This window comes from Equus przewalskii, chromosome 4 (assembly GCF_037783145.1).
Source record: "Equus przewalskii isolate Varuska chromosome 4, EquPr2, whole genome shotgun sequence".
Classification (NCBI taxonomy): Eukaryota; Metazoa; Chordata; class Mammalia; order Perissodactyla; family Equidae; genus Equus; species Equus przewalskii.
The window spans coordinates 36,907,705-36,933,808 of NC_091834.1; the positions used below are offsets into that span (position 1 = coordinate 36,907,705).

Genomic DNA, 26,104 nt, shown 5'->3' on the forward strand with positions numbered 1-26,104 from the left:
AGATCCAGATTAGAACACTAAAAAAGTGATTAGAGGGGGCTGGCCCCGTGGCCGAGTGGTTGAGTTCGCGCGCTCCGCTGCAGGCGGCCCAGTGTTTCATTGGTTAGAATCCTGGGCGCGGACATGGCACTGCTCATCAAACCACGCTGAGGCAGCGTCCCACATGCCACAACTAGATGGACCCACAACGAAGAATATACAACTATGTAACGGGGGTCTTTGGGGAGAAAAAGAAAAAAAAATAAAATCTTTAAAAAAAAAACTGATTAGGAAGGTTATTTTTCCTCTTTTTCTCTCTGTTAATAATTTGTAGAATGGTTTCTATCCCCCCCCTTGTTAGAAAGCTGACCTTTATTTTGTAGCTACTTTAGCACTTGGGCTATCTCCTTGTGAGATCTCGGCCTTTCTTCAGATATTTGGCTCCTGTTTCACAGGCTCGTTCTCTCTAGAGAGCTGGGCAACTCTGGGTGAGCCACTTGGCTCTGAGGGTCTGGATTTTCATATTAGTAAAATAAGGAAGTTAGAGTGACTGGCCTTTAAGTTCTCTTGTTGCTCTGATATTATATGAGCTGGGGCAGCCAGAGAGTTTTCCATGAAGTTTATTATGTAAATAGGACAGTACATCCAGTGGCATGCTAGTAACTGAGTCTCAAAAGAAATTGTATGTATGCACATATATACATATAAAAGTTATAAATTTTACTGATATAAAGTATATGTAGCACAAAATTCTGAAATAATGATCAAATATGTAATGCTCTTTATTGTTAATTCCATAAAAAGTTAATTGATTCTCATGGGATGCTTTTGTTGAGCATAAGGTACGAGCATTATGTGTATAAAAAAAACAAATGTAAATTTGTTTCCCATTTGTTTCCCATTTATTTGATATAGAGGTATCATATCAGTAATAATGAAAATAATAAAGCAATGAAAGCACCATTTATAGGTACAAATGAAGAAATAGTCTCAGAGAAACTAACATATTTGCCACAGTCAGTAAGTCCTAGAACTGAGACTGGAACATTGGTTTTTTTCTGATTGCAAGTTCAATTTTTTCCTGTTAATCTGTGGTCCAAGAATGGTTTTTGGCAGGTAGGCTCCTATATATTCAGTTTTTCCTCTAAGCTTTTCTAACACCAGACTTGATGTGCTTCAACTCTCGCATTTCTTGACAGCCAGGCTGCCTTCACCAAAATTCCATAACTCCTGATCCCTCAAAAAGTATTCAATGCTAATTTATTCTAGTCAAGTTTCTGTAATACACTTTATCATGAGAAAAACTGCCGGAAAACATTTTAGTATGGTCTCAGCTTTTTCTTTTTTCCTCTCTTAAACTTGAAAATATGCTAATAATGATTATTTCAGAGTACTTCTCATTCTAATGGGGAAGTCATACTCTGGCATACATCAGTCCTTTGTACTTCCACGATTTTGAGGCCTGGTAGTTGGTTTAATACACAGTAAGAATGGATGTCTTACACTAGACAAGACACTTCTCCTCCCCTCTCCTTCATTTCTAACTTTTTGTCCCTTTTGATACATATTTCTCAAAATGACCAAATTTGCACATCTATCATACAGAGTAATCTCACTCATTCCCTTTACCATCACTTCCTCCTTTCTTTAGACTCCTTCCTTATTGCCCTCTTGCCTCTCTTCCCCTTGGCCTCTGTTTGCCCTACGTCAGAGAACCACTCTGTAGTGGCCAGCGCCTGTCAGCCCCAAACCCTGGCTGCGGCAAAGGCCAAGCCTCCTTCCTCTGGAGATGAGGAATAGGGATAGTCTTTCCTCAGAACAGACGATCTTTCTTGTTAGGCTGCCTTCTCCTCTGGGGCATCCTGGCTCTCTACTCTCAACACTGCTTCTCTGTCCCAGAACACACAAGATTTACCAGGTCTAGCATTTGAATTTGCTCCCTTTCCCAAAATAAAAAGTGCCAAATATGTCAAGGATCAAATCACGGGGCATAGTCACTGTAGTCTCAGCTCTAGGCAAGCGTGTTTAGGAGAGATGGACTTTCGGAACCCCAACTTGTAAATAAGATAGCAGGGAAATTCAGACCCGACTGCCACAGAGAATATACAGAAATCCCAAACGCAGTTCTGGACACTTGCAGGAGCCCCAGTCTTTCTCCTTTCAGAGAGTTTTCTAGCACACAGCGTGCCGTTCACCCCATTATTTAAACATGATTGACTCATTTACCAAAGCCTTAGTGCAAATGCTATTTGCCCCCTCCTTAGGCAAACAAATAAAATGAAATAACATATTAAGTGCAAATATGGGCAAGAGGTGTGGTATCCATGGTATCGCACCCCTGCTGTTTGAGAGACTGCACCCAAAACAGGACAGCCATATGCTACCAGTCAGCGTGTCTATTTCTAGATCAGAATGGAGCTCTGCGATCTCTCTCATCCAACCTGTTCACTGATTATGGCAGCTGATTCACATCCCTACGGAGATGAAGGCGTCATATTGAGGGGCGTGCTGGTTCCACACTCCACCATGGCCCCACCTGACAGACACAGCTATTCTGTGCTAGTTGCTCATGGGGATGTCACCTAAGGTCTCAGTGTCTGGATGTCGTTCAGGGCTGTAGTTCTACCTCAATCGTTTTCTCCGGTGACCCAAAGTGAACTACATCTCCTAGAGATCTTAACCTGAGAAATCTCTAGGTAGATGGAAGAAACAGGTAAATTCATTTTCCTGCCCTGGGTCATTTTCCTATTCTCTGCTTCATGAAAAGATGTGCAAGAAATAAATATAAAAAACGATAGATTTCTTAGGATCACATACAGATTAAAAACATTTCTATCATGTCTAAATCTCAAATTATGGCCATGTGGCCCTTGGGAACTCTAAGAATTTATGTATTTGAATTTCTTCACTAAATATGAATCCTTGAATTCTGATCATAAACATTTGCATGTGCATGGCACAATAGTGATTTAGACCCCATTAAAATTTTAAAGTAGGGACAGCTGCATTCAAGGAAGACTTTAAGGTAATAAAATTATTGATTTTTTCAAAATACAAATGCTAATTTATTATTTTAACTACTACTTTTTCCTTGAAACTTATATTCTACATATTATTTTTAGTTACAGATATTTCATGATTTCTCATTAATATGAAAGTATATACATGTCATGAACAAACCAGGTAATCTCTTTGTATATAGCATAAAATTAGTTAAGGTGATGAGAAAATACACACTATCCTGTATACATGACATATCTTGTAGAAAGATCGTAGTCTTACTGATATTCTCAGTCAGGAACATAAAGAGAGACAGTTTGTATAGTGGTTAAAAACAAGTGTTTTGAATTCAGATATTATTTTCTCTAGCTGTATGACTTGCTCATTGCCCTGTTTTCTTTAGGATATCTCCACTGAAAAACAGAAAGGTCCATTAATGTCTCAAATTAGGTGTGAATCATAGCCCACGGAAGGCACCTTCTGGTCTAGTCTTACACAGGCAGGAAAACATGGAGTTAATCGTCACATTCTCCAGCCTTCATCTCCCCAGCTGAAAGTCCCTAATAAAACTTTTGATTATTTCCTGATTTTGTTGTTTTCTTTCCATATTTGTCATCTTGGAGTCATCTTTGACTCCTTTTTCCTTTGCCCTCCACATCTTACCGCTGAGACTTTTTGGTTGGCCACATTCTTTGCTTCATTAAAAACAAAGAGATTCATCTATTTCTTACAGCTTGACTCTGGTTACACCAAACACAACTTGGTTCTGAAAATATTTCAAAGGCAGTTACCTGATCCCTCTAAATTATTTCAAATTCTCCACAGATCTCAATATAGATTGCTCATTAGAGTGAATGGTCAGTAAGTGTTCAATTGATCGTTACAAAGTGATGTTCATTTTTTCACTGTAGATTGGTGTGCACTTAATCTGCATTGCAAAGATTCACTCATTTGGAAAACTTAAAAAAATCAAATGTTTAACAAAACAAGTCAATACTACTCATTTTCTTTGCCATTTTGTAGCTGTTTGAGTTAAAGTTCTACGGACATTTGGGGGTTGGAAAATAGCTCTAAAAACCACAAAGAGGTCACTGATGTTGACAACCCTGCATCCCTCTGAAAAATAAGCACCTGCTTTTCTTATTTACTATAATAACAAACGCCTGGTCTTTGTACAGGTCAAACAGGTTTTTTAGATTTTGCAAAAGGCAATTATTTGACATTAAGACTGTAGCTGTCTTTGGACTTTGGTAATAAGATCTTAATCAAATATTGGGGGCTTCTGATATTATGAAAATACCTTGGCTAAATATTAATAGAGAAAGCTTGGGCAGTGAGAAAGGCTTCAGTGCAGTATGTATCTACATATTATAGCCATGTTTGCACTTACAACGAACATTAGGAACAAGTCTAAGATGATATCTGGGTTGCTACTAAACTATTTCATGTGCTTAATTACAGCTTGCTTTAAAATTATGTTTGGTTACCCACTGAGGTAAAAAGCTGGTTAAGCATATTAAAAATTTAGTAAAATCAAAAGCAAAGGATGCACTTTAGCTGTTTACAAACCTGCTACCTATATTAGGTTGTGAGCATCCTGTTATGGGAATTATTTTTTTCAAGTGGGATTCTCAGTGCTCACCTCAAAATTTGGCCCATGATTAGTGCTAAATAACGAATGAATGAGTGCCTGATTTCTATCACCCTAAACACATATATGCTGTTGGGGTCTGCAAGGGAAATATATTATTATCTACTGCCCAAATAAAGCATAATTCAGGTGAAAATTCTAGAGCTGCATTGTCTAATTTGGTAGTCACTAGACATATGTAGCTATTTACATTTAAATTACAATTAATAAAGATGGAATAAAATCATAACTTCAGCTTCTCAGTTGCATAGCCATATTTTAAGTGTTCAAAAGCCAACTGAAGCTACCATATTGCTACCATAGTGGCTACCATATTGGATGGTGCAGATGGAATAATTCTTTCATTGCAGAAATTTCTATTTGATAGCACTCTTCTCAAGAGGAAGGTAGTTTCTTCATGTAAAAAACCAAAACTCCACCATGCCAGTATATACATTCCAATATACTCGGATGATTTTGCAAATATGAATACCCTCAACTTGAAGGAATCCTGGGACTCCATTCACTATATATTTCTTCATCAATCTATAGTTTGTGATAGTCTTATAATTCTTGGTGGCCCTTTCAGAGCCTTTTAATATACTGAAAAAGCTATGGAGAAAAAAACGCCTTAAACAAGTGGTTGTCACACCTGTGCTTGCTAAATATTCAAATTCCCAGATCCTACCTGCGAGCTCCTGATCCAATAGGTCTGTGGTGTCTTAATGAAAATTCATTATTAGGCTTCCCCAGGTGATTTTAATGCAAGGTCCAAGGGCCATATGCTGAAAAATCTAGCTTAAGAATTTCAAGAATAATATTTTTGCTTCATCTATTCAAAAAAATCTATTGACTCTGTGTTTTGAACCCTATTCTAGGCACCAGGGCTATAAAGACAGAGAAAGGGAAGACATCATCGGAGAGGGTATTAATGGGTGGTACCTCTTGCAAACTTGTTCCTCCACCAAATCACAGGCACCCTAAACACCACTTCCTGTCCAAACCTGCCCTCAGGTTTTCCCCATGTGGAATCTGGCTTGTCTTTGTCTGTATGAAAGGTGAGTCCAAAAAGGACTTGATAGTAATAGTAGAAGCAGAAGAAGAAGCAACAGGAGAAAGAAGTGGAGAAGGAGGAGGAGGTGAGAGAGGGGGATGAGGAGGAGCAGGAGGAGGTAGAGAAGGAGAGGATGAGGGAGAGAGAGAGAGGGAGAAGAAAAGAAAGAAAGAAGAAGGAAGGAGAGAAGAGAATGTGCCTGAGAGAAAGGAAGGAAGGAGAGTGGACAAACTTGGTGATGGTATGGGGGGAAGGCCATAAGTAAGAGAAAAGAGTTTGGGATGGCATTTAGCTTTCTGACTCAGGTTGGTAGATAGTAGGGACATTCACTTAAACAGGGAATATAGAAAGAATAGTAATTTTGGGAAAAAAAGATGGTTCAGTTCTGTTATGTTGGACTTGTATGCTGCCTCTGGTAACTGTACTTCAAAGTGGAGACACACAGAAGGCAACTGGCTGTACAGTTGAGAGCTTTAAAAATATGTTTCGGATGCACCAGTGTTGCATGAAACCATGAGAGTGAATGAAATCACACCACTGAATGAAGTCAGACTGCAGAGAGAGAAGAGAAGGTTCAGAAGGTTGGGAATTTGGAGGACCTAAATATTTTAGACAATGATTCTTAACCCTTTGTGGATCGAGGACCTTTCTGGAAAATCAGATGATTTCTAGAGAATGTCAAATTTCACAGACTTACAAAATTTTGTAGTTTCCAAGGTACTGAGACCCCTGTTGAGAGCTTCCACAGATTTCAGGTGTTTAAATGATGAAAGAGGAAGGGGAGCCCATGAAGGATAGCGAGAAGGGGAGTCAGTTAGCAGGCAAACCAGATTTCCAACTCTTGGAGATTTACTCATCTGACCTAATACAATCATAGATATAAACCTTTTAAATGAGTAGCCTGCTTCTCTTATATTCCTGTTTGTAAAATCAGGAAAGCAAGAACGCATTTCTAGAGGTAACTTATTGAATTCTCTTTTTCTTCATAGTCCCTCAGAGTTAGCAATTGAATTCCCCCTTCATTCCATTTTGAGTTTTCTTTCTTTGGCTCATAGAAGCCATGGCTCAGTTGACTCAGGAAAAAGAGTTTCTTAGAGTATTTCAACAATTCCAGGGGCTGGCCCGGTGGCACAGCAGTTAAGTTTGCATGTTCCTCTTCTTGGCGGCCTGGAGTTCGCCGGTTGGGACATGGCACCGCTTGGCAAAAGCCATGCTGTGGTAGGCGTCCCACGTATAAAGTAGAGGAAGATGGGCATGGATGTTAGCTCAGGGCCAGTCTTCCTCAGCAAAAAGAGGAGGATTGGCAGTAGTTAGCTCAGGGCTAATCTTCCTCAAAAAAAAAAACCCCACAATTCCACATGATTTTCTCTTCCACATAAGTTCAAAATAGGGGTAGAGCAAGGCCAGCATGCATTTGCATTTCATTAGGATCCCTGCCTTTTGTCACACTTACCTACAGAGGTGATGATGACTGTGAAATGAGTTTCATCTTGCCTTCCAGTTACGTTATTGTAAGCACAGCACACATAGTCAGTTGTCTTCTGAGCTACTTTCTCAGATGCAACTTCTAAGTGAGGCCCGTGCTTAATGACATATGTTGTATTGTCAGTCCTCCGGATCCAGGAGTAGGTGTTGGGAGGATAAGAATCGGCAGAACAATCAAACAAGATGGCTTCTCCAATGTCAACAGTAAACACTTCCCCTACTTTCAGCCCTTTATCAGAATTAACTCGAAGTCCATATGGTCCATCTGCATTAATTGAAAAAAGAAATAAAGGGGTAACATCAATGATCACAACAAAGTTTTTGAGTTTAGGAGAACTTAGCAGCATTTTACTTTCTATGAAAGTCTTCAAGTTAAGCTTGGGCAAATAGGTCCTCATTTAGAATATCAATAAATGATAAGAACCTAAAAATGTTTTATTCTGATATCCATGGAAATAGAAATTATTTGCGATGTGATTGAACTTATTTGAAATAGTGAAAGTCTTTAAACTTAGTATACTAAGTTATATATAACTTTACAAATACTGTCATCATAATTCTTGTGCTAAGCTTTTGAGTAATGTATTGATAAATGTGCAATACCGTTAGACAAATTTCATCTTTCTGAAATCATAACTGCACTTGAAAGCATTTTTAAAATAGACTATGGCCACTATTTTTTCTTTGCCAACCATACTTTGAGTTTTATACGTTTTTCTCTCAGTGCTAAGATAGGCCATGGAAATATTTATAAAATACATAGTTCACATGGAACACAAATCTGTACAAATGGATATAGGAGTATTTCATATTTTCATGACATTTTAACAGTTAAAGAATTTAAAAAATTCCTCTTTGCAAGCTAAGCTTAGAATTTCATTTGGAAAAAATACATCTTCGTTGTCATTAACAAATATTTGTAAATCATCAATAAACTACTTAATCATGGATATCCCATGTTGTTTTTCCTCACCCTGCAATATTCCTGTAGCATTTTGCTATTTCTATGGCACCAGATTGCCTGCAGATGAAGACACATTTCCCATCGCTTTCTCCAGAGAAAAATCAAGAGATTATAAAAATATTCCTCAGCTAGACAGGTTTTTCTCATCCAGTCTAAATCCTGGTCTATATTCTAAAAACTTTAAGGTTTAGACACAACTGTGCTCATTTTCCAGTTGATTATAACCAACTTTTATTGGATATTTGCCATCCGAAGTCACTTTAAGCACTTACGCAGATAACCACATTTAATCTTTAAGGTAATCACATGAGGTAGATATTATTATTCCCAATATAAGATGAAAGAAGAGATATCTAAAAATTTAATTCTCCCAGGGTCACACACTACTAAATAGCAAAGCTAAAACTCTAAAATATATGCACTTAATCAATCATATTACCCCTCTAAAAAAAGTGTAAGTGATATAAATTTCTATCTCAGAATAATTTCTTGTTTTCTAACATTATTATTAATTTTACAATAAATTATTTTCTAATTATATATTAGTTCTGTACTCAGTCAAGTTATCAATCAATAAATACTTGTTTGAGAGATAGTAAGTGTTAATGTATTTAGTACACAACAGATAAGAAATATGTTAAGACACAGTTCCTACTCTCAAGGAATTCATAAACTGGATAAGGCCACGGATGGCTTGCTCAGTAATAACCTAATCTCAAAGGTTTTGATTTCAAAAGAAAGGACCAACTATTCATCTCTCATTATGTGGATAAATATAATGTTGTGACCAGAGAGTAGGATAACTATGTTAAATCTTGATTTTGTCAATTATTAGTTAAGCGTTCTTCAGAAGTCATTTAAACTTTTTGAGTCTCACTTTTCCCACCTTTACTATAAAAATGTTGACTAGATGACTGATTGCAAAAGTTCTTTCTTCATGCCACACTAAAGCAATTCTGGATACCAGCTAGCTAACAGCAAATTTCCAGAGGTTCTCTATTATGTCAGCATTTCTGATCAATCTACCACTGGGGAAATAAATTTCATAAGATATAACAGAAACTGAAGATGCAAAACAATAAATGATATTTAGCCAGGGAACACTCAGCCAGCCCTGGTGGTCTGGTGGTTAAGATTCGGCACTCTCACTGCTATGACCTGGGTTCATTTTCCAGTCAGGGAACCACATTACCTGTCTGTTGGTTGTCATAATGTGGCAGATGCATGCTTCTGTGATGCTGAAAACTATGCCACCAGTATATCAAATACTAGCAGGGTCACCCCTGGTGGACAGGTTTCAGCAGAGCTTCCAGACTAAGACAGACTAGGAAGAAGGACCTGGCCACTCACTTCTGAAAAAATTGGCCGTGAAAACCCTATGAATAGCAATGGAGAATTGTCTGATATAGCAAAAGAAGGGGAGAGGATGGAGCAAAAAGATCAGACATGGTTCAGCTCTGCTGTGGACAGGGTCACTAGGAGACAGAATCAACTTGATGGCACTAATTTCTACAAGAGAATATACACTTTACACTCTGTGTTTTTGCTTCCTAAGGACACAGAGACATCTGAAGGAAAGCTATAGATTTATATTAATATGTATATGAAATGATCCTACTTTCACAAAGCAAAGATAGAAGTTAGTACTTTCAAATTTGAAGTAATCAGGAACCGGACAGAGATGGAGGATTAAAGTGAAGAGAAATGAATGCCCCTTTCCTGTGACTGCACTGGAAGCCTATCATGTGTTCTCTCATTTCAGGGTGTGATACAGCGTCAGAGGAAAACCACTGTTTCAGAACTGTGTGCTATAAAATGAAACCCTTTATTCTGAATTCCACTAAATAGTATGTTGTGTAATGGGAGTGAAAAGTTGTTTTCACTTACTTAATTAAAATCAATGTGGAAATGTCACTGTGTGCATGATACTGTTCTAGGCATTGTGAGGGAATCAGAGTTGTTGTAGACATGGTTCCTGTGGCTGTTACCTCAGGGCCAGTGTAGCAGCAGGGTCCCTTAAAGTTGTCAGCATTGACGGTACATTAGGGAAGCAAAGGCCACCAACCAATGGCCACTGGTTATGGTTCACATAGCAGGAAACCAATGGGAGGAATCAACCAAGTTTTGGAACAGCAACAGATCCAAGTCTGTGCACAAAAACTTAAGTGTTGGAGCCTTTCCAAGGGCAGAACAGGGCAGGCTTGATAAAGAAGAGAAGTGTGGTCATAAAAATACAGCCATTCAGTCTCAGTCTTCCCACTGGTTTTCAGGGTTTACAGAATGTGACTATAAAAACAAACTGCCTGATAATTTAACATACATAAAAATGAGTGATATCCCTTTCAAAGTGTGCTGACATTACTCAAAACTTTTTTGGGAACTCCTCATTTGGAATTACCTTAAGACCATGCAACATAATGAATTATTCTCAAAAGTAGGAATTCTTCTATTTTGGAGAGTGGGTTCGATTTGTAGAGGAAGCCCACAGTCATTTAGAGTCAAGGCTGGTAAATAATGTTGATCATCTAATTTAATAACATCATTCCAGTTTAAAATAAAATATGCTTCTAAAGAAAGGAATCTGGTTATCTTAGCGTATCTTCCCTACACTCACGTTTATTTTGATTTTGCTACTTCCCCATTTGTTGGGTTTCATGATTGGCATAATCTTTTCTCTTCTGTCTGTCTTTTTTGTTTTTTTGTCTGTCTTAATTATATCCTATATCTCACTCTTCAGAGTTAGCCTCAAATCCCTCAATTACCCTAGTCCCCACACAAGCGTCTCTTCCAGTTCTTGGAACCTAAAACCTTGAAGCGTTTAAGTTGCTTGCATCTGATATGATTTCTTAAAATGCAACATATTTTATCTGCTTACATAAGAAATAAATGTTCATTGCAGAAAATCCTAAAATTCAGAGAAGCACAGAGATGAAAAGAAAACTCATTTGTAATTTCACCACTCAGAGACTGAATATCCATATTTCAGTGTATGATCTTCAAGTCTTTCTTCTCTCTCTAGCACACACACACAGAGATCTATCAATCCATCTTTCACACTCTACACACTGCTTACAATCTATTTTCCTCTTACTACACTAGGATGTTATTTCCTTTTCATTAGCACTTCGGGCTGACCATCCCTTTACTTTGAGGTGCAGCCTAGTACATTATTCATGGGAACGGGCAATCCAATTGAAGACATTGGAGTGATTCAACCAGTATAGCCTCTGACTTTGAAGATGAAAGCAGAAGGATGATTCTATTTTGACTGTGGATTATGGTTCAGTTTCTTGCCTTTGGCAGAGAACTCCCAATAGAAATGAACCCTTTGCCTCAAAAATGGCTGTTTACTAAATGACTTGTAAAATCATCATCTGTTCTCTTTAACAATTTATGGCTGGGCGGGAACAGTACCTAAATTTCCATCATGATGCTGCTTGCCAACCTGCTAGGGAGCAGATGGTAAGTATTTACCGTGAATGACCTTTTTTTCCTTTAATTTTTATCACTTCGAGTACTTCCCTGCAGCAGTGCCATATGTTGCACACAAAATGCAGTGGTTACCAGGTTATTATTTACAGCTAGAGCTGGAAGGCATGTACATTTCATGAACTGCAAGTGGAACTGCAAGTGAATTACTGGCTTGACATTATATTCCACTAAGGCCAATACCAGATTATGACATCATAACCTCCTAAATATATGGTCAATTTTGACAGATTTTGTTACAGTTTTTTTCTGCCAAAATAAAAAATAATTCTTGCTTTCATGAAAACAATTGCTATAGAAACAGTGCCTTAAGAAAACAGAATAGATGACTCATGTTGAGATTCTAAATTACAATGTGGATGTCTATGGGGGAATATTGGAATATGACATTTACTAGATTATTGAGAATTTTGCTAAAGGTCATGGAAAAAAAAAACACCACGCAGGAGCAAAGCACTATAACTAAGAAGCTGTTATCTTATAATGGGAATTTAGCCTTTCTACAGCATCATGAAATAAAACTAGAATCTGAAAGGGATATGAAGAAAGATAATCCATTCCATTTTATCAGGTTCAAGAAATCTCTATTGAGTTCTTAATCTGTGCCAAGTATTGCCCTAGGGATACAAAGATGAATAAGGCAGAGCTCCTATATAGGGTGGGGCACTTATGAGTAGAAGAGACTCAAAACAAATATAATGCAATGAGTACCCGAGGAAAAATATGCATGGGGTCCTGCAGGAGCAGAGCGAACCTCTTAGTGACACTGAAGAGGTGAGACAAAGTGGGGACAGGTGGGCCTTTTCGGAGAAGACGTTGTGAAGGAAGAAAAGAGTGTAACCAGATGAAGAAAGAAAACTGGGAATAAGATCAACCAAGGCATATATTCTGTTTGCATGGAATGATAAAGATTGCAAACATGTTGCTGCCACACCAGCAGAAAGGATAAATGACAAATCTTCAGATTATATATTTTATTTAAATCTTATAGTCCCAAACCAAGAAAACAAAAACAAACAATAAAATAGGGCTATTTTAGCAAGAAAAATAAATAGATTAACAAGTTTGGTTGTGCATCTATGTTATATACATTCTATATATATATGTTTCTACAGGTAATAAATGCTTAGCACAAATAAGACTATGATGTTTGATTTTTTAATCAAATTAAACTGAATGAATAAATGAATGAATGAGTGAATGAATAAATATCAATAAAGTGGGATTTTGACCAAGTGAAGCCTTTTGCATTTGAATGTAAAAACAATCAAGAAAATAAATAATACTATATTCACAATTATCACTTAATGAAAATAAAAATCTTTCTTAAATCATGTTTACAATATGTAAATGGAACGATTTGTAAATTTTCTCAGTGTTTTTCTTGCTACTATTTGTCATTAGTCTACACTCATGACAGATGTTTCTCTGTGAGATTTACATAGACTATGTCTAAAAGAATGTAAAGAAGAAAATTCAGTCTGTGAATAGAAGACACATTCTGTGAAATCTGAATTTATTCAAATTGGGATATTTTAATTCTCTCAAATAACACAGGGAAGGAAAGAAGGTTTAGAGTTTGAAGCATAATATTTAACATTAACAGCTGTGATTATGAAGTTTCCCCCCATTTTTATACTTTTCACACTATATATCAGCATATTCTGTTATAATGATTAGATTGGGGCATGAACTTGCACATGTTAAAAGAAAGATCTTCTTCTTACTTTGCCAGATTAAAATAAACTATATTGCAAAACAAAAGTGTAATTAAAGATACAAATAATATTTTTATGTGCCTATAATTGCTTAGACAACTTCCCCAGGAACTTTTCATTTAAATCTATGTCTAGAGTTTAAAGATAGGTAGATAGGTGGAGAGATAAATAGATAGCTATAATAAAGAATTGATGTAAATAAAATATTTTCATGTAGAAAAAGTATGTTAAATTAAAGAATGGTAATGTTTGGGGAAGAAAAGAGTTCTTCTCAAGGTATTCTTTCAATTTTTTCTTTGTAGGTATCTTCTAGATTATCCAGGCACTCCAAACTTCTTCCTGTCATGTTGCCAAATATGTCACCATAGTTTTGGCTCAAAGGAAAAAAAATGGAAAAGAAAGGAAAAGAAAAAGAGCTAACATTATTGAGTTCTTCCTATATGCCAGGCATTAGCTTCTTTATACATAAAATTTCACCTAATCCTCCCCATCCTTCTCTCTCCAGGGACAGTGTAGATCAAGAGATGTGGGCACTGATGCACAGAGATGGGGAGTCACTTGCACACACTGGTAACGGCAGCACCAGGGCTTTCACCTAGGCAGTCTGAATTTACTGCTCAGGGTCTTAACCACTGTGCTACTCAGTGCACTTCGCATTGATACGATATTAACTAGAGCACATGGCCAAGACAAAACGTGACCAGGTTTTCTTCAGTTAGCAAGGATGCTCCAACACAGTGTCATTTCCTGTTCTCTCTCACCACATTGAGTGATGGTTCCTTGGGATTAATATTCAGTAGGTGATATCTGGCTGGTTTATTATCTTGTTTTCCATTTTGTACCTTTTCTATGTGAATGTAAATTAATTAGACCAAACAATAAAATATAAAGTAAGGATGTATGTACGTGGCCCTAGATTTGATTCACTTTGCTCATATTCCTTCACTGTGCTTAAGTAACATGAATGTTTAGGTTTGTGCTACTTGGAGTTGAATGGAAGTTTTAATTCACGTCAGAATAACCTTATTCAATCAAGAATGTGACTATACGATAAACAGACTACATTAAATCTGAATTTTTTACTCCAATTCAATGCTAGACAGTCAATACAGACAGTCAATTCATACTTTTTTTGTGAATCTAATTCTCAAACTATGTTTTAAGGCAGACAGGATCTTTTTCACAATGTTATCTAAATATAAGATTAGGTAAAACTACTGTAAAAATACAACTAAAGCTTCAGTTACAAAAATAATGACACCACAAAACACAATATAACTCATGATTGTAACAGATCTTATATAATTTGCTTGCAATCTGTAGTGTTTTGGTATTTCTTGATGGAAAACTATAATTTCCTTCTTTGGCACTTTTTAATAAAATTTGTTCTGTTTCTGAGTGAAAGGACTGGTGCATCTCAGAGACATTGAATTCTGAATTTATCAGGCTTAATTCTACCCTTATGATTCAACCAGCTGAAACCTCCATCCTGACGCCACAGGGGTGAGCAGGTTTCCTTTGCTATGCCTCACTTTTCTTGTTAAGCTGCTGTTGCAGCTATGCTCTAAGCTACGTGGTAACTGATAAGACTTCCCAGTGTAACAGACCATTGGTTCTCAACTAGGGGTGATTTTGCCTCCTCCCTCCCAGGGAACATACAGCAGTGTCCAGAGACATTTTCAGTTGTCACACCTGGAAAAGGCTTGCTATTGGTATGTAGCAGGTAGAGGCCAGGGATGCTGTTAAACATCCTATAATGCATAGGTCAGCCCCCACAACAAGGAGCTGTTCAGCTCCTAATGTCACTAATGTGGAGGATGAGAAACCCTGTGTGAAGCTGAAATTAGAAGGCAATATTAAACATATTAGAGGTGGTTCTATGTAGTATAGGGGACTGGGCAAAAAATACACTCAAGAGAGGGATCTTGTTTGGGTTGGTGATAACATTATGACATGAACTGAAGAGTTTATGAACTTAACTCTGTACAAGTGGCTAAACAGTAGCAACAAGAATAGAAAAAAGAACCAAGGAAAATGCAAACCTGAAATAATTACTGTTCCCTGGGAACCTGAATATCTTACTGCAGAATAATTAAACTATGATGCTCCCTGCACCCTGCCTCTAAAAATGGAGCTGAGAAAATGGGGAGAGAGAAGTGTCGTACTCTGGAATGCACTACTCATGCACTTCCCATGACCTGGGAGCATTCTTTCTCCCTGTGGTCAGCTACAGAGCACACCCCTCTCCCAGTTTACAATCACCAACTCTTCCTCCTTGGGGATGAATAAATTAGTGCATTCTGCATGGCTCTGGTTCTTGAAACTGAAGTTTCTACTTTCCACTGGAAATAAGGTCACACAATGAACTAAGTCACAAAATGTATCCCGAAAGGCCCCTGGCCAGTATCTCAACTTGATCCTCAAGAAATAGGGTTATGCAAATAAATATATTTCATGACAAGACAGTGCCTAGGAAGTGTACTTACAACTAGTATTGCACTAAAATAATGGCAAAAACCAAATGACGTCTTATGTTGATATTCTCTATGATTACCTTTGTGAGAAATTCCCAGAAGAAAAGTCATGAATATGTTTTTAAAAACTTACAATATATGATGGGCATAGTGATGTCACTTTCCATCTTACTGACAGGGTTCTTCACCAGGCAACTGTAATTCCCAATGTCTTCTTTGGTCACGGGAGCAATATGAAGGGTGTTGTTTTGGGGAGAAAAGGAGTTGGTGGAGGTGGTGTGGACAGGCCTCCCATTTTTTAGCCACTGGTAAATCAGTCGGGTGCCCCCTTCCACAATGCATGTCAGGGTCATGTTCCCCACATACTCCACAGCCCCAGACAAAGGCTGAGTTTGCACCACTGGTTTCGTGACAGGGTCTGCAATATCAAGAGAGATAGAAATGATTTCTGCCACCAGCGAATTGTAATAAATGTCTGTGAGGACTTTCAAATGTTAAATCCTGGGGAAGTGATTCCAAAGTTTTATACTTTGTAAGTGTCAAAAGTTCAGGCAATAATTAAAGAGAGTAAAAAAAGTTATGGAAAAAGCAAAATGATACAATATAAAAATATCATGTATAGTAGAGATAACTAAATTCTAGAACTTATATGATAAGGATTTTCCAATGAGAACCTTTACTTTATAGATAATGCAGTTGGTGGTAAACTGCAATTAACGCCAACTTCCTTCTTTCCTGTTCTTTGTGCTTTTCCCAACACCATAAAGGTGGACTCTCATAGGCAAAGTTCACATGGTTGTTCCCCTCTCTTGATTTGTCCTGGTGTCCCAAGAACAGCTGGTTGGGATGGAAGTGGTGAACCCAAATTTTTATCCACCATCTGTAAAATAAAAACCTCATATACATTACGCTTTTGGGGGATTGAAGGAAAGTTTGAGAGAATCACATATGTACTATTTACTTTTTCTTCTATGTAAGCAAACTAATTATATGTTTTAATTGCTTTGCATTTGTGTTGCAACGTTATGTTAATCACCATAACAAAGCAAAACCTACATTTCAACAGTGACTGAATCTGAAAATAGGATAAAATGTTATTGGGATTGCATCACTTTAGGGATATAAAAGACAAATCCAATAGAAATTCCTGTTGGAACTCAAGTCATAGGAAGTAGTTTTATTTCCTGAGTCTGGTACACAGTGGACATATATTTGTCAAATGAACAATTTTCCAAGAATGGGTAAATATTTCCTCCCTGAATTTTAACTCAAAAATTGTTGGATAAGGGTGGGAATTATATAAGTACCCACAACCATTTTCAGCAACCTTCATTAATCCTTGAGGTTCGTGACTCTGTTTGATAAAGCACAGTGACTTTCCAAGAGTTACAGAGCAGTTAGTGACAAAATGAAGAGGACTTTAAATCTGGCAATGTTTCTCTTCTGCATTTTGGAGACATATGCATTTAATAATCTCCTTCCATGTATGACTACAGGATGCAGAGACTATGGGCTGATATTTAAGCAACAGATGATTGGCTTCAATATTTAGATTTTAATTTTCTATCAAGCTTTTAATTGGAATTGATACATCTCCTTAGGTAAATTAGTCTTGACTCATACTTACATTTTCCCATACAGAAAATGTTCATTAGGGCACAAACAGATCCAATCCCTCAGCCCAGAGAAGACAGGAGAAAATGAAAGATAAGGAGAAAGGGAGTTGAAAGGCAACTTGCAGGGGAGCTGAGCAGTTCTGAAGCTTCCAGCCTATCAAGATGGGTGCAATCAACTTGTCCACTCAATGTAATCCTTTATCTTCCCTGGTAAGAACAAAGGATTCAGAAGAGCTTTTGTTTAAATTGTTATGATTTTAAAACAAAAATGAGTTATATATATTTATCATGTAGAAAAAGCTCATGTTTCAAATATGCGTGTGTGTGGAAATATTTATGGTATGGGATAAATCACATGTGTAGCATGTTGATGGTCTCGCACGGGGAGAACCAATCATTAGAACAGACATTGGTATTGTGAGTATACACTTGCCTAAAACAGTGTAACTCTGATTGATGTGGAAGGTTCCTAAGAAGACTTTTTTTGGGCAGGCCCTAAACTCCTATTAAGGCTTTTTGGTTGCATTTCCCTAAACAGATCCAATTTTACTGTACATTAACATGGAATGGATGTTCTATTAAAAGTTTTGGGAAGAGTACTACACAGGAGCATTTCATGAAAATTTCCTTTAGAATTTTCCCCTTTTCTTTTCCCGAATTTGCTCTCTAGGCATCTGCTTCTACATCCCGTATATTTGCTCCCCCACAGTCTCTCTTGTCTCCACTCATTTACTCCAAAGATGTTTACTGAGCACACACTAATGGCTAGCAACAGGTTTCAGGCACTGAGGACAAAGCAGGAAACAACACAAAGTCCCTGCTCCCACGGACCTTGTATTCTAGGTGGTGAAGAGAAACAGTAAGCAAATACAAATATATAAAATGTCCAGGTGGAAATAAATGCTATGAAGACAATAAAATTGAACTCAAGATAGAGAGTAACTCTCTCTCTCTTGCTCTGGCTCTCTCTGTATTTGAGGACTGAGGTTACACTTTATATGAGGTGGTCAGGAAAGCTTTTACAGATAAAGTGACATTTTGGCTGAGACCTAAAGGGAATAGGTGAGAGAACCATGCTGTTATCTAGGAGAGCAACCTAGGTAGACTGAACAGCAAGTACAAAGGTCCTGGGGTGTGAGGGTGTTTGGCTTGTTCTAGGAAGAGCAAGTAGGCCAGTGCGGTCAGAACAGAGTGAGTGAGGGGAAGAGAGATAGGAAATGGGGTCAGAGAGGTGTTGGGTATGTTGGGGAGATCATTTGGGGCCTTGTAGGCCATTGTTAGTAAATTTATCTTTATTCTGAACAAGATGGAAAGCTATGGGAGGATTTTAAGCTGAGGAGGCAGGAGGAGAAGCAGGGAGGCCTGGTGATAGGCTATCAGGATAGCCCAGGCCAAGCTGATGGCGGGGTAGAGTGGGGCAGGAGTGCGGGTGGTGAGAAGTGATTGAACTCTGTCTGTATTTTGAAGGTCAAGCTGACGGGGTTAACTTGTGCACCGGATGTGTGCATGAGAGAAAGAGGGGTCAATGATGACTGCAAGGTTTTGTTTGGCCTGAGCAATTGATGGAATGCAGTTGGTATTTACTAAAATGGAGGAATATTGTTAAACAAACAGGTTTAGAGGGAAAAATCAGAAGTTGGGCTTTGGGCATAGTAAGGTATGCCACTTACATATCTCATTAAGGAAAATAAATGTCTGAAAGTGAGTTGACCCCACTCTCTCAGAGAACATTTCCAGCAATTTCTATTGTTCCTTAGGTTTGGTGCTTGAGCAAGTCTCATCCTTCCCCAAACAGTGTACCAAAATAAAAATCTTCAAGCGATGAGAATAGGGCTCTTCCCAGGGTGCATTCTAAGAAAATAAGATTTTCTCCATCTCATTGTATCAGCAACTTTATACTGATAGTTCCCAAGCAAATAAATGATAAATTCTACTTCTTGCTTGATTACCTTTAGCTGGGCACTGTGCATATCCTTTACATGCATGTCTTATTTAATCCTCAGACAGCCTCATGAGGTAGGTAATGTCATTTTTGCCATGAGACACTGAGGCTTTGAAGGTTAATTAGTTTTCCCAAAGTTGCAGAGCCAGGACCTAGAGGCCAGTTAATCTAATCTCCTGAGGCTTTGCTAACTACCATGCTACCCAGCTGCCCATGTCACTCGTAGTGGACTCACCGTCAACAGTGACTTGTATCTTCTGACTAGCTGATAGAGTTCCATTTCCCTGAATGTTGACCTTCACGATGTAATTGCCTTCATCAGTGAACTGCAGTGGATTGATGAGCAGAGACGCATTGGGTGGCATCATGGTGAACTTGTGTTGGTATTCCAAGTCGGGAACCACAGACTTGTTCACAGAGCCCAGTAAGTATTTGGGCATTGTGTGAGGTCTCTCAAACAGCCATATGATCTGGATGTCCGACGCCGGAGTGTGGAATCCGTAGTGCACAGGGAGGTAGAGGGCTTGACCCCTGATGCCATGGATGGTGTGTGATGGCACTGCCACCTTCAGCCCTGAGCAAGCACCTGCTACAAAGGAAAGGAGAGCTATAAAGACCCTGAGCCACATTTCACAATCTAAAGGGACAATACAGAGAGAACCTGGTCGGGTGATAATCCTTTTCAAAGAGAGGCTTCTAGGTACTAACTATTCTAGTACCGTCTGCCTGTAGAGGTAAATATTTGTCTCTGAAACCTTCTGCATTTTAAAACTCCACCCAAAGACTATGTTGATTACGTGACTTCTTTAAAGCCAAGATGAAAAGGAAAAGCAGAAGTTAATATCTACGACTGTTAAAGAAAAAGAGAACTGGGAAAGATTATTAGTTCTAAAGTCCAGTGAAACCTTTAAAAGCGTTTGAAGTTGTGGCTGCACTAATGTCTGAGTCATATCATATTCCTAATCAAACTATGTGATTTGAGAAACACTGTGGGGATACTTCCTCCCAAGAATCTTCCTCCAAAGTCTTCTGAAATGGCTTACTAGTCTATTATTGGAAGTTTTCCCCTTTAGCAAAAGCCTTGTCCAATGCAAATATTCCAAAGAAAATGGCATTAAACCATTATCAGTCATGATCAGTCATTCCTGCCCAGAAGCAGGAATCTGGTTGGCGTGTTTGAGGAACAGCAAGATGGAGCAGAATGGAGGAGGAGCGTGGTGAGGCAAGGTGGCCAGGGCCGGATCAGACAGTGTCTTAGAGTTATGGCAAACACTTTGGCAATTTTACTTTGAGTGAGATAGGGATGCAACTGGAGTTCTATGGGTAGAGGAGGGATATAAATATTTATTTTTTAACATGCGCTCTAGCTGCTGTAGAGGAGATAAAGTGAACTGCAGAAAAGGAGTAGCAGTTTCTGCAAGGAAATCATAAGAGAGAGAAAAGAAGATAGAGTAAACCTAGGCCTTTAAACTAGTGATGTCTGAGATATGTGAAGCAGAGGCTGACAGAAGGGAGTGAAGCTCTTGAAGTCGTAGATTTAGAGGGACACTGGGCATTTGGATGGGGGACCAGTACAGGAAAAGATTCCTCTTAGTATATGTGTTATCTTTACAAAACAACATGCATTTCTGTTCCTTTCAATGACAACAGGAAGATCCTGACAAGTTCCTGGTAAGCAATAAATAAAAATTAGTTGTTTAAGTACCCATTATTACTAACTTAAGATAGGTAAAATGTAATTTTCACTGTATTTATTAAGTGTATTTCTGTCTCCTTTTTCACCTCAGGGAATATGAATATATTTATGAGGGTTTCCTGGTTCACTCTTAATCTTGGACTTCCTTATCCTATTTCTACCATGTAGTCTTAAATTCATCACTTGCGAATTGCCTTGAAATAAGGGATTTCAGGAACATATTCTCTAAAACGGCAGAGAGATTTCTGTATTTGATACTTTGATAAAGTTAAAAATCCACTGAAATACAAGGTCTTAGTAAATGACACATGGTGATTGGTCAGTTAAGTGACCTTAGACAAGTCATGTTAATTCTCTGGCCCTCAGTTTTCTCATGTGTGAGACAATGGTAGTATTAGATGAGGTCTAAGGCTCTCTCTACAATTACGTTTTTGACGTTCTGAGAGGCTTTTCTCAGGGTAGCAGCTACCCTGCAGTTGAAGGTGAAGGGCCAATATTTAATTGAGAGAGGATGCAGAGAATTTTGAAGTATTGAGTTTCCGGCTTTAGTCCACTTACTAAGTTGTCAATCCCTGGATATCCTTTAATAAATTGGCAATTCTGTGTTTATTGCCAAAGAATCAAGAGGGATGGTGGGATTCCACATCGTTGCCTTGAGAATGCACTGGACAAAGCTGCAGGGCTGCTGACATAAAACTCAGTAGTTGCCTCTGACAGTGAGTAGTTTGGTCACTGACTCCATTTAATACATTTCACAGCTGAATCTAGAAACCACTGCTAGACTGAGATGTACATATAGATGGCCTGAATGCAATTCTCGCCAATCTGTTGTTGTGGTTTGAGGGTCATTGCAGAAGTCCTTGTTTACTTTTTTTTTGAAAAGGGGAAGAACCCTTTTTTATCTTCTTTTTTTTGTAGACGTAGTTGAAAAAAAGTAACTGAGATTGTTATATTCTGAAAACGGTTGGGAGGCACTTTATTACCATGAAGTGCCAGCATGACTAGAATAGAAACGTTGGTGACTTTTGGATCTTGAATCAGAATGTTGAATCAAGAGTATGAAAAGACTGATTGGAAAGTCTATGACTGAAGTTATGGGAAGCAAATTTTATTTAATGAAATATTAAATACAGCACAAATGTTTCACTCCAGGGAAAAATGAAACTAGCAGAAAATAACATTTTATATGGCACTTACAATAATTGTTTAAGAGAGGTAAACTAGTTCTTTGGGCTTCTTTAGAAACTGTATCATGTAATAATACCTTAAATAATATATTGCAATGAATATCTCTGAATATATTCAATGCTTATTATATTAAATGATAGGACTTCATTCTTTTCAAATATGTTGCCTGTTCAAATATCTGTATGACAGCGAGAGTACAGTGGTTACATTAGCTGTTTGCTTAGATTGCCTACATCATTTTTATTGGATAAATTATAGTAGCAAGTTATAAGAATGTCAGCGAGGAATGAAATTTTCTTCATACATTAGCTTATCTCAGCTACCTAAAATCTTTTCATTTTACAGGAAAGACATGAATCTATTGACATGATCCAATGCTTACTTGTAGTGAACTTTGGGGAATAAACAGATAAGTGGATGCTTCCTCCACATTTCAGGAACACATACTCTCCTGCCATTGCTGTATTTCCTGCTATGGATGTGATAGATCCACGATAATTTACTAACTTGGAAAAAATTAGCTTCGTTTTGAAAATTTTCCAAGTGCTCTTTTCTAGTTGTATGAGAAAATCTAAAGGACTAAAACTATTGATTTTAGAAAGTCAACCTCTGTATCAATAAACTTCAAGAAAATAAATGATATAAAAATTGATAAAATTTTAATTTCCTTTTGATATTCCAAATATTTGGACTTAAATAAAAATTCAATTTTATTATTAAATTCATTAATACTTACTTTTTGAGTATAAAAGAGGAAAGTACTTAGAATTTTTGCATATAAGGCATTATACTAACCTGGAGAAACATTGACAATACCATTAATAAACTGACATACAAAATTATAGCAATAACCTCCCCTTTAGAGACTTTCTTAAACCAAATAACAACAGCATTATAAAGGAATGCCCAGTGTAAAGAGCTCCTTGAAGTCATATTGTAAAGTTCTCTATATTCCAGCAACAAGACTCCCTAGCTCAGTTTCACTGTATTGAATATAAACACCAGACTTCACAAAGTGACCTCTAGATGTAGCTCAAAATAGATGGCATTTACTTCCTCATTATCATGTATGATATTAGCAAGCATAACAAAACTACTGTTGACTGAAAATAAGCTCTTGCATCTTTAGAGAAAATAGAAATTATGAAGTCGCACTTTGAATAGACTTTACAGACTACATTTTGGGCTTCACATTTTTAAGAGTTTTTTAAAAGGAAAAAAGAAACAGATATTCATTCCAAAAAAGAGAAAGATTTCCATACTACCTATGGTTTTTGCAACACTCTACCAACGGAGAAAAGTAAATTTGCCTAAGAAAGAAAGTCTTAAGGGATAATAACTGCTTTAACTACTTATGAACATGCTATCTATTTCTCTAAAGTACATTTTAATTTTAGTTTAGTTGAATTCCTCAAATGAATCGTCTCTAAGTTCTTCTTAAAGCCAAATACAAAAACATTACTTATGAAATAACAGCAGTCCTGTTGTTACAAAATTAAGTGGGGGCACTGACGCATAGGGTACTTCAAAGCCCAGAAAAATGCAAAAAAAGAAAAGATAAAAAGCCAGTTATGGAAATTATTTAATTTTTCTAAAAATTTCAAAAACTAAAAATCTATATATAGGTTTGAATTTGACAACATAAACACTGGACCAATCATAACTATGGGAAACTCAAGCACTTTTAAAAAAACTTGCAAACTACACATTTCAAAATTGTGGGATATGTACAACATTAGGTATAAATTTGAATAACAATCGTATTTACAATAAAAACTATAACAAAATATACCATTGAAAGCAAGGCTCTAAAGTACAGAAGAAGGCTAAAACTTAAATTGCTTATTTAGGTAAGTTGTTCTTAAAATTTAAGGAATAAAGTCCTTTTTGAATTCCTTTCTGTTGAATATAAACAAAAGAAGAAATGAATTTGACTTTTAAAATTGATAAATAGGAACAATGGAAAAGAGAACATCTGGTGAAAATAATGATGACATAAAAACAGTGGGAATGTTGGAGAAAGACTCCTCTAAACTCTAAGAATCAGGAGGAGGATGAGGGAAAATAGTAAGGTAGAGAAAAATTTTTTTAATAAGACTAACCATTGGGCAAAGAGAAAGGCTAAAGTCATTTTAAAGATATAATAGTTTTTACACATTTCTCCCTATTGGGTATAAAATATTTTTTGTCCGTTTGGAACTTTTTTTCATATTTCATAAGATAAGTAATTTAAAATGAAGTAGCGCTAACAGCTTGCCACGATATCTGTAATTTAAAAAACAGAAAACCATTCTCATAAATCGTTTTGAGTTTCACCATAGGCGGTCACATATTCATGGCTTATAAGAATATCTGGAAAAATAAAATGCATTAAAGACTATTGAATTGATATGTAAACTCTGTAAAAAGAAGAAATTCATTAGGCTTTGAGAATGTTTTTACTTTCTTAATAAGTGCTATTGATAATAATGTTGTTCTAAGAAAACAATAACCATCTATTTATTGAACCTCCTTTCTCCTAAATGTTCCTGCTTCTTTGCTGGAACAAAGTGTGTTATTGTTTAAAAGGTTCTGAGCTGTTCTTCAATTATCTGAGTGAATCTACTGTCTAAAGCAAATATTTACCTTATGCCCACAAGTTAAAAACAAACAAACAGTTAAAACACAATTCACGTAGTGCCTTACCTAAGAGAAGGAGGTATATTTTGCACTGAAAGACCCCAACCGTGTTGCTGAAGGGGTCCATGAAAGCATCCTGTCCCATGCATACAGTGCCCTGTTCCTGCTGGCAACTCGGTTCATGGACCAGCAGCTGCTGGTTTATTTGCTAGGGAAATTAGCAGTGAGGTAACAGACCCTATCCTGCCTCTTGCTTCTGTGATTTGAATACAGAATGAATGTGTATACAAAGGACACAGGGAGTGGGAACACCTGTTATATGCTCTGTAAGAATACAGGCTCATGACTTTCAGAACAGCTTCTTAGCAATTATCAGTAACTGTCAGTATATTTCATGAATTATTCTCAGTTAATAATCACATGAAGGAAAACATCCTTTTGGGCTACTTTATTGAAAAACAGTATGCTTTCATAATGAGAGCATATCATGAAATTTCCTGAAAAACAAAAGCTAGTGTCTATGATGCAAAACTATGCTATTATTTTGAAATTAAATTTTTTCTATGAAAATTGAAGTATTTAATAAATCTGTTAAATGGTTTTAAATCATCATGAAATCACTAACCAACATGTAAAAGTTACACCAAAGAATCAAAATAGAGCACCTGAATATCTTTAAAAATGTATTTTTCTACGTAGTATTTCCTACTACAAATGTCTGTCATGGTTTTATTGAATCTATGAATTCACATTATTTTTAAAAGCAGACCACAGATGTGTTTGCAAGTGACAATGAATCATGGATTATGCATAATTATAATGAAAAGTCTATGCCAACAGTTACTATCTGAGGCCACATTTTCACAGCTGAAGGAGAGAGGAAATGAACCAATGGTCTAGAGATCTCGCCTCTACTGTGGGCTCTGGACTACAGCTTTTCAGCCTGGCCTTTTCACTGTCATGGCAGCAGGCAGTCTGAGTACTTCCGCTTAATTTACTAAGTTATAAGTTAACCCCGATCTCATTTCGTTTCATTTATTGCACGAAGGCTGTAGTCCAAGTCTTCCACTATATAAAATAAAAAAGTATAGCCAATCTTCATCATATTAAGCAAATTCCTTGCATAAATCATTTTTAACGGTAAAGGCTCACTAAAGAAGATCAATGACGGGGGAAGGAAGAATATTCCTCAAGTGTAATTAAGGGTAAAACAGGAATGATAGTTATTTTGGAATCCAAGTTTGGAAACA

General features: G+C 37.1%; 1 protein-coding gene across 9 annotated transcripts in view; it reads right to left on the bottom strand.

Moving 5' to 3' along the window:
• Positions 1-25,114, bottom strand: part of HEPACAM2 (HEPACAM family member 2) — a 35,808-nt gene extending 10,694 nt beyond the window's left edge. For 3 of the 9 annotated variants that reach the window (XM_070615657.1, XM_070615654.1, XM_070615655.1), the window contains exons 1-4: positions 24,921-25,114; positions 19,587-19,937; positions 15,927-16,211; positions 7,117-7,413 (exon numbers count right to left, since the gene is read on the bottom strand). In XM_070615657.1, coding sequence (XP_070471758.1) covers positions 7,117-7,413; positions 15,927-16,211; positions 19,587-19,937; positions 24,921-24,999 — 1,012 coding nt within the window. In that variant the 5' untranslated portion in view covers positions 25,000-25,114. Of the gene's footprint in view, positions 1-7,116; positions 7,414-15,926; positions 16,212-19,586; positions 19,941-24,920 lie in introns of all 9 variants that reach the window. The other 6 variants (XR_011539030.1, XM_008526148.2, XM_070615656.1 and 3 more) reach the window with 4 other exon arrangements.
• Positions 25,115-26,104: the final 990 nt, after the last annotated feature.